Genomic DNA, 9,854 nt, shown 5'->3' with positions numbered 1-9,854 from the left:
CGGGGGTTTAAGTGGAGAGAAAATGTTTTGAGAATGAAGTACAAATGTGCTTTACACAATTGATGTGTGTATGGATTATGATAAGAGTTGTATGAGCCCCTAATAAAATGTTTTTTTAAAAATGTGTTGAAAAACTCTGCTGATACTTGAGTATAGATGGTAGTTATTTTGTATCTATACTTTTTTTAATGGATTTACTCATGATGTATGTTTACTATTTTTGTTGTTGTATCATCAAGTGCAATAAAGATTTTTTCATAAAAAAAAGAAAATACTTCCTCCCTATCAGATATTTACATGACGATTCATAACAGTAGCACAATTGCAGTTTTGAAGTAGCAACAAAAATAATTTTATGGTGGGGGTCACCACAACATGAGGAACTGAATGAAAGGGTCGGCCTTGGGAAGGTTGAGAACCACTGCTCTAGGGGGAAGTTCTACTCTGTCTGGTAGGGTCACGGAACAGAATTAACTCGATGACTCAGAATAACAACTATTAGTAGCTTTAATAATTTGTACATTTGGGATTTGGGATTAGTATTTGCTCCCAGAGTTTGGTTGTCAAAGAGTATGTGACAAAATACTAATCTTGATTGTCTGTATTGTAAGTGTGTATGGATATACACACTTGTGTCAGCTTACTGGTGATGACCAAAAGGGACCAGTAGGTTTTTTTGTTTTTTCTCCACCAGGGTTTCACGTTTGGGAAAGCTGGAGAGATCCTCACCACAAGACTTCGGTTGATGGCTTTTAAAGCAATGCTAAGACAGGTGAGTGTGGGCACTGGAGCATGCCCCATGCTTAGATCCATCCACCTGTTCTTGTTTTTCAATATCCCAAGACCACTCAAGGTTTTCATGGGAATGAGCTAAATGTGTGCCTTTTCTTCGGGCTTGTTCTGCATCTATCTCTCTGTGTGGGTGCTAGAACTGTGAGGACCTCTATCTCTACTCTGTGTCCTACACAAACCCTGATACTCATCCACTGAGATTCCAGGATGCCCTTAAACAAAGGAAAGGGCAATTGGTTGCATTGATGGGCACCATTGAAGTATACTAATTGTAGATTTCCCCAGATGCTCATAATTGGGTTTTGTTTCTGTCTTACTTGACCTTCGGTTTCACATTAACTCATTTAATCATTCCCTTCTATGGAAGCCGGTAACTGAGCCTGTGATGCGTCGCCTGCCCTTTTGGGAAGTTCGCAGTCTAGTGCGGGATGTGAGGGAAAGGGGCAGACGTGAGTTCTCTGTTTTCATAATCCATTCAATTGGCACAAAGTGATTAAGATCCTGTTCACAAAAGAGCCCAGCCAGTCTTACCGATTGGAAGCAAATCTGAGTTCACAACTATCTTTTCAGAATTATGTTAATGACTGCTGTGTAGAGAAAAGTATTTTCTATGAAAAAAGGTGCTATGAATGAGTTGTTTATCATTAAAATTGTGTCAAACACATAGTGTTTCGATCCTTGTTTTCAAAAAGAGCACAGGGAGAAACCAAGAGCCAAGGCTTCTTTTCTCCTGTACAGAGTCGAAAAGAGTGAACAGAGTCTAGCAAATGCCCCAGCCCTTGGTTGTCTTCCTTTATGAGGGAGAAGTGTGTGTCACACAGATGGTGGTGAGTGTCTGCATGTCCCAGAGCGTCAGGTGAGGCTGTCAGGGAGCCAAACTGCAGTCTGTATGAACCCCACTCCCCTCCCGGATCAGCGATGCTCTTTGCCTCACAACAGAGCAGCTTGGAAGTGAAGGTCCTGCTCGAGTCTGAAGGCTGTAACCAGGGCTCTGTAGCTGCATATGCAGGCTCAGTGTGGCTATTTCCTTAGGGTTGAAACTGTGAGAGGTTTCTTTTGCTTTTCCTTGGCTTGTTTTCATTTTGAACTAATTTAAAGGTATATTTTGTGCCTTAGGACATGAGCTGGTTTGATGACCACAAAAACAGTACTGGTGCACTTTCTACAAGACTGGCAACGGATGCCTCCCAAGTCCAAGGAGTATGTAGACTGCACACTGCATTTCCGTTTGGCACAGTGTTAAGCAACATAACAGATAGAGTGCACTCAGCCGGAAATAACAGAATACCCAACCAAACTGACCAAACAATGAGAGAGTTCAGGGTTAGACTGCAGGATTGATTGAACAGTTGCCTCAGCATCATCAAGGAGCCAGTGTCCTGCTGTCTCTGAGTGGCTGCCCATCCTCAGTATTGGCTCCATCCTCAGGCTGGTTTCCCTTGTGGTCATGGAATGCTACAAGTCATAATCAGAGCTATAAGCTTCCATGTTTCCCACCCTGTGAGAAAGAGTATACACTCCTACTTCAACCACCGAACCCAAACCCTTCCCCTCAATCTAATTTGGCTCATTTAGTTCACTTGCCCAATTTTGAATCAGAGAAGGCATGCCCTGGCTGGCCTAGGTCCCCACTCCTGTACCTGAGGCCTGGTTTGCTGAAACTTGCCCCTTCCTCCAATGGGGAAGACGCAACAGCAATGGCCCCTGTAATCGCCCTGATCTTCTCAGTGATGTAAGCAACAATTCATCCCCATGCGTGCTGCTAGTAACACTGGTGGCACAGTGCACTAAGCACTGGGTGGGCAGTTCAAACCCAATTAACTGCTCTAAGGAAGGACGATGAGGTGTTTGTCTATGTAACTATTTAAGCCTCAGACACCCTACCATACAGTTCTACTCTGCCCCATAGTCACTGTGAGTCAGGGTCCACAACATGACAACGAGCATTGGCGTGATGTGTATGCTTCCTGGTGGGGTTGTGTAAGTTTAAACATGTCTTATGCCTTTGAAGCAAAGGGTCTTTACAATTCCCAGGGCACCTTGGGGGTCATGACCTCTTTAAGTGTCAAGGAAAAGTATGTCTCACAGCCTCTTTGTCGAGCAGTTGACTGCGTGCTTGCATACGGTGTGCACCACGCGGGGAGCAGAAGAACGAGAGTTTAAAGGCAAGTCGGCCAGAGCATCTCATGAGTTCAGCAAGCCCAGGGGACAGGCTTATTGCAAAGGACAGAGCAGGCACACACCTCTCACCATAATTCTCACTAAGAAGCCTAACGGGGGCTCGTGGACTTGGAACTTAGCACACAGCTGCTCTTCCCTCCTTCTCTCCCAGGCCACAGGAACCAGGTTGGCGTTAATTGCGCAGAATACCGCTAACCTCGGAACTGGCATTATCATCTCATTTGTTTACGGTTGGCAATTAACCCTTTTGCTGTTATTGGTTGTTCCGATTATTGCCGTGTCAGGAATTGTTGAGATGAAAATGCTGGCGGGAAATGCCAAAAGGGATAAAAAAGAACTGGAAGCTGCTGGAAAGGTGAGTCACCTAAGACTCCAGTTAGAATAAGACGTGTCTTTAGACGTGCTTCCATTTGAGGTATTTAGCACAACGTGCATATTTTGGTAATTTAATATTTGTGCTCGCTATCACTTTCTGCACAACTTAGTTTAGAGCATTAATGCCTAAAATATGAATGCAACTCATGTATATTGTTTTTCAGCCTATAAAAAGCACTTAATATGTAGTTTCAGAATGAACTTCTGATTTTTTTAAGTACATTTCATCTTTTGTGAATATAAGTGAATCGTGCAAGGTAAAACGTTTGCCAGTATTTGAGAGGGTTTTTTCCCTTCTGAGATGGGATTTCTGTATTTAAAGTGTGCGGCCATCAGGTGGCAGTAAGGCCTTGGACTTTGGATTGTTCTGCTTACAATGGCAAAGTGAAGACCATTTGTTTGCGCCTTTACTGTTGCTGGATGCCTTCAAGTTGGTTGCGACTCATCGCAACCCTGTGTAGGACAGAATGGGCACCGCTCAACCCCGCACCATCCTCACACTAGTTATGTGTAAGCCCGTTGTTGCAACTGCGGTGCCAGTCCATCTGCCCCTGACTGTGTACCAATTGCTGTGCCAAGTATTTAAATGCACCACCTCATTAGATCCTCCCACTAACCCTGTGAAGCGGGTATTACCTGGTTTTACAAGTGATGATGCCTGAGTCTCAAACGGAAGTAAGAGACGGGGATTCAAGGCCAAGTATGACAAATTCAGAGCTTGGCTTCTACCCCAAGGATGAGCTGTTTGAACCCACCAGCCACTCAGTGGGCTGCCCCCACATGGTTCACAGTCTTCGAAACTCTGTGGGACCTTTCCACTCTGCCCGACAGGGTTGCTTTTTGCCAGAGCCCACTTGGTAGCAGCGGCTTAGGAGCTACACCATCTGATCTCTTCAAATGTCTTTAAATGTGTCTAACTGTAAACATTTGGTTTACATATAAATGTATTTAAATATTTACATGCAGACTGCAGTCATGAATATTTTTACTCTTATTTGTGCACATGTGCTCTATTGAAACAGCATTAGAAAGTAAAGCAGATATTGACTATACATGGCGATATTGTTTTTAAGACCACCACACTTTACAAAGTCCTTTCACAGCATTACTGCAGTGGACCTTCCCTGCAGCTATGTATTAGGGCACGTTCCTCCCCCTCACAAGGGAAGGACGCAGTCGCAAGTTGAGTGACCTGAGAGAAGACGTGTTTCTGTGCGTCAGCACTGTCTGTTGAAGCCCCTTTCCCATCTCTCTTTACTGGCATGAGCTGCCACTCAAGGCAGTGCTAAGATCACCCCCAGGTTTCGACTAGAGGGTGTCCTTCTCTTGCCCGCCAAGCATCCTCTCCTGAACAGAGCTCCCTGGGACAGTGGTGCTTCCAGGGGTGAAGCATCTCTGGGTCTGTGAAATCCCTGATGGTCCTCTTGCTTGCTGTGGGCACCTTCGGGCATCATATCCCTGGCTTCCACTTGTCACAAATAAACTCCTGAAGTAAAAAGGAAATACATTTTGTATCCTTCCCCCCTGAATCCCATTTTGCCCCATTGTTCAGAAGGGAAGATTGTTAAGTAGGTGGAAGTAAGAACCCATTTTTCTTGGACGAGTTACATGAAAGAAAGCATTGAAAATGATTAGCAGTACAGAAAATGGTCAGAAGTTTGGCATGAGTAAAGCAGTTAGAATTCAGCACTATGACAAACAAAACCCAAACAGTGGGTCCTTAGCCATGGCCTTGCTACTCAGTGTGCAGTACCGGGAGGCCCTGACCTCTCTGCTCCTCACTTTCTCCTTCTGTGAAAGGAGACCTTATACTAGATAATGGGCCAAGCTCCTTCCCGCTAAACCTCTGCTGTTCCATGGGGTCTAAGGATGAATGTCGCAGCGTGAGCCCTTTGGGTGCTCATTATAACCTAATAGACATATGTGTATACATTTACATGCATCCAAGGGGGTATCCCCCAACACAGATTTTTTTTTTCAAAGCTATGTATTAAATTTTTTTTACAAAACAACCTTATCACCTTCAAAGTACTCTCCATTACACTCAATACATTTGTCAAATTTGCGATTCCACTCTTGGAAACATTTTGCAAATGCACCTGTTTGGATGGCTGACAGCACCTCCTTCGTTTTTTTCCTTCACCTCTTCTACGTCGTCAAATTGCTGTCTTTTCATGTCCGTCTTCACTTCAGGAAACAAAAAGGAGTCACACAGAGGGAGCTTAGGTAAGTACAGTGTGTGGCAAGGGAGGCATGCTGTTTTTTACCAAAAACTGGCACACTGAGATGGCTGCATGAACAGGTGCCTTGTCCTGGTGACAAAACAGTCCCCCATCTGCCACAAATCCGGCCTTTTTGTTGCACGCTGCTATGCTGTCTTTCCGGAACCTCTAGATGGAAAGCTTGATGAACAGTCTGGCCTGGTGGAACGAACTCCAAATGCACAAGCCAACATTTTCACCCATTCAGGAACTTGACGGACGTCCAGACCAAGTTTGTCATCAGTCGACATTTCACCTTTTTTGAAATGAGAAAACCACTCGTACACTTGACTTTTTCCCATAGTGCTGTCCTTGTAGGCTGTGTTCAACATCATAACAGTTTCTGTGGCATTTTTCCAGAGCAGGAAACAAAATGTCATGGCTGCATGCTGTTCTCTTAAATTGGCCATCACACACAAAAAAAAATGTGGTTTAAGTGAAACTGCTTTTATGAAAAAATTCACTGTGGCCAGAGAGATCCTTCCCAGGTGATGCTGCTGGGTGCACTAGCTCGAGAGAGTAGCTTGATGCTCGCCTAGCAGGAAAAAATGTGCACTGCGAAAGCTTTGCCCAGCAGAGCTTTTTCTGTTTGTTTTTTTTGGGTTTTTGGGGTTTTTTTTGGGGGGGGAGTGCACACCCTCATATGGACCTGCTCTCACTTACTGGCATGTTTAGGTTCCAAGTGCCTGCTTGTTGTGCAAAAACCAGAGTTATGCAAAAATTATAGTAGCCTGGGCCTAACAAGGGCTCTGTTTGAGGGTTTCCTTGAGCCAATCATACTCAGTATGTGACGGAATGATGATGTGGGGTCCACGTAAGACTTCTGGCTCTCAAAGCTGATTGCCACAAGGTAGAGGTCAAATATATCTCCACCCTCCATCCCTTTTTGTTCTATTCACTCTACTTCTGTGACTGGATTCAATAATTCATTACAATGCCCACACCAAAAAAACCCAAAACTCATGCCTGAAACTCACCTTCCATTGAGTTAATGCAGGGGTCCTCAAACTTTTTAAACAGGTGGCCAGTTCACTGTTCCTCAGACCATTGGAGGCCCGGACTCTAGTTTTAAAACAAAACTATGAACAAATTCCTCTGCACACTGCACATATCTTATTTTGAAGTAAAAAACAAAATGGGGCAAAAACACCCGGCGGGCCGGATAAATGTCCTCGGTGGGCCGCATGTGGCCCGCGGGCCGTATAGTTTGAGGACGCCTGACTTAATGCTTACCCAGAGTGATGCTATAGGGCAGAGTAGACAGAACTGCCCCAGTGGGTTTCTGAAGCTGTAACTACTCACAGGAGTAGAAAGCCCCATCTTTCTCCCTCAGAGTTACTGGTGGTTTTGAACTGCTGATTTTGCAGCTAGCAACCCAAATCATAACCACTATGCCATGGGGTGGGGGTGGGGGGGCTCCTGTCCATGCAGAGCTCACAAATGCTGCTCACCATTAAGGGGCTTATCAGGGAAGTTAACGGCTACTATTCAGGGAGAAATACTCAGGACGCAGCTCTGCAGTCAGGCCTCTCTGGCCCTCAGCCATTTCCCCTGGCCTTTGCCCTGCTTCAGCAGTGTTATAAAGCTCTTGTGGGATTGCAAATGCATGCTCAACGGGCATAACACTCAATCATAAGCCTCGGTCTATAGACACTTAGCTCCAGCTCTGTGGGTCAGCAAACTCATATACCCCAGTTAAATGGCCAAAGGCACCACCACAAGCCAGCCTTCTGCCCCAAAGCACTCAGCTTTATTTGCTCTGTGGGTTCAGAAATCAGCTACTCTGTCTCATGCTTTGGCTCCTGTGTCGGCTGCAGCTCCTCTGCTAATCCTCACAGCTGTCTCCTGGATCAAGGAGGTTCAATGTGTATTGACCTTGAGGCCCAAAGGACACACTCCACTCTGTCTCTTTCCTTTTGCTGGCAGTAATAGCTCCTACTTCTTGATTCAGGGAAGGCTCACTTCATATCCAGCAAGGTGGTAATCACAATGAACCCTGTGAACAACACTCACAACTGAATCATATAATCCAATCAATATCTCCCCTCATCTTCTTATTCAGGACCACCAGGAAAACAAAAGTCATTTGATGGTACAGCTAGAAGAGTCATATTAAATAATTAATTGCCCTGCACTGTGCATGAGACAACATGAACAGATGAAAATAATCATAATCTTATGATTCTTGATGACTGATTAAATTCCTTAAACTTGATGTTGTACATTTCAAAAATCGATGAAAACCGGAGAGAGCCACACCCCAAGAAAATTCCCTTTTCAACTGATTAGCTTCAGTTAAACAACATCAGACCTCTAGGATGACATCAAATAAAAAAATGGAGGATTATTACATCGTTACATAACTGCCAAATTATATCACTGCATAACTGCCAAACCAATGAGAATCACAGCCCAGCCCAGTTGATACAGAACCTTAACCGGGAAGCATTACTGGCACCTCACACCTCAGTCCTTCAAACTGACAGAAAACCCACTGCGCTTGAGCCCATCCTGACTCATAGCGACCTCCTGTGGGTCCCTGAGACTGAAACTGTTTACAAGAATAGGAACAGTAGTCTTTCTTCAGCCAGGGCTCCAATATACTGACTGAAGTATATTGTGAGTACAAGATAGTTGGACAGTAGTCTTCTACTGTTAACATAAATGTCAAATAGCAAGATTGTAGTGAGGAGTAGATGGTATATGTATGTACACAGGTATGCATTGCTTAACATCTATGATGTATTCTGAGAAGTAGGATGGTATGCGACTTGGCTTCCAGCAGTCCTTGGCACCACTGCTGACACTGCTAATGCTGCGGGAGTTCTTGGGGGAGGCTGGAGGGACTGGCAGAAGCAGCAATTGTGGGAGTGGAGAGATGGGAAGTGACAAAGGGGGAAGTGGAGCAGACCCTGTCTGCTCTGCTGTTCCTCCTACCTGAGCATCAGGAGCAAGTGTCTCGGATGCAGCCGTCTCCCCTGATGATGTTGGGGTTATGTGTTGGGCTGTGATCCACATGGCAGTTCGAAACCAGCAGCCACTCGGCGGGAAAAAAGCTGGGCTTTCTACTGTCATAAACAGTTACAGTCTTAGAAACCCACAGGGGTTTGCCATGAGTCAGCATTGACTCAATGGCAACGAGCTTGGTTTTTGGTTTTATCCCCCTGCTGCTGCCGCTGCCTGGCTATGGGACAAAACCTGAGAGCCCCCCCTCCCCCCCAGCCGAATCCTCTGCCTCCCTGCCTGTGTGTGTATCCATCCCACCCAGGGACCATGGTCCAGGTCTGCAAGGGTCTAGAGCTGCAGGCTTTAAAACCATTAGGGTTTTGTTGTGTTTTTAATACACAAAAGGAGAGTTGCTTTCCCTTAAAAACAAACAAACACACAGACACATTTACATAGCCAGACACTGACTAAATAGATGCTATGCGTGTATAACTCAAATATGTATGAGATATATCTGTACGTAAAATCCAAAACAAAACACACTCACTACCATCGAGTCGATCCCAACTCATGATGACCCTATATAGATATGCACACACACACACACACAATGTATAGAAACCCACAGCCATCAGGTAGATTCTAACTCCTAGCAACCTTATAGGCCAGAGTGGAACGGCCCCTGTGGGTCTCAAAGACTTGAACTCTTTATGGAAGCAGCTCTTTCTCTGTCAGAGCTACTTGTGAGTCTGACCCCCTGACCTTGAAAGTACTAGATCAATGCATAGCCCACTGTAACACTCCATGCAATTGGAAATCTTAAATATTAACTATCAACAATTTGGTTACAGCACAATTTTGCTTAATCAATACTTGATTTTTTTAATGAAGGTTTTTAAAAAAATCATTTTATTGGGGGTTCATACAATTCTCATCACAATTCATCCATCCATCCATTGTGTCAAGCACATTTGTACATTTGTTGCCATCATCATTCTCAAAACATTTGCTTTCTACTTGAGCCCTTAATATCAGCTCCTCATTTTCCCCCTCTCCCTCCTCCCTCCTCCCTCATGAACCCTTCGTAATTCATAAATTATTATTTTGTCATATCTTACGCTGTCTGACGTCTCCCTTCACCCACTTTTCTGTTATCCATCCCCCATGGAGGAGATTATATGTAGATCCTTGTCATTGGTTTCCCCTTTCCACTCCACCTTCCTTCCACCACTCTCACCACTGGTCCTGAAGGGATCATCTGTCCTGGATTCCCTGTTTTTCCATTTCCTATCTTTACCA

At 44.7% G+C, this 9,854-nt stretch overlaps 1 protein-coding gene across 1 annotated transcript in view; it reads left to right on the top strand.

Annotated features, from left to right (window-relative positions):
* ABCB4 (ATP binding cassette subfamily B member 4) overlaps nucleotides 1–9,854 on the top strand; it is a 96,004-nt gene that overhangs the window by 67,226 nt on the left and 18,924 nt on the right. The window contains exons 19-21 of the mRNA XM_013004650.2: nucleotides 695–772; nucleotides 1,909–1,992; nucleotides 3,125–3,328. Of these exons, the coding sequence (XP_012860104.1) occupies nucleotides 695–772; nucleotides 1,909–1,992; nucleotides 3,125–3,328 (366 nt within the window). The remainder of the gene's footprint in view (nucleotides 1–694; nucleotides 773–1,908; nucleotides 1,993–3,124; nucleotides 3,329–9,854) is intronic.

Source organism: Echinops telfairi, unplaced genomic scaffold (genome assembly GCF_000313985.2).
Source record: "Echinops telfairi isolate 266 unplaced genomic scaffold, ASM31398v2 ScPeMD7_23;HRSCAF=83, whole genome shotgun sequence".
In the NCBI taxonomy this organism is placed as follows: Eukaryota; Metazoa; Chordata; class Mammalia; order Afrosoricida; family Tenrecidae; genus Echinops; species Echinops telfairi.
The sequence above is the reverse complement of the archived record's forward strand: the minus strand, read 5'-3'. Positions and strand labels throughout refer to the sequence as shown.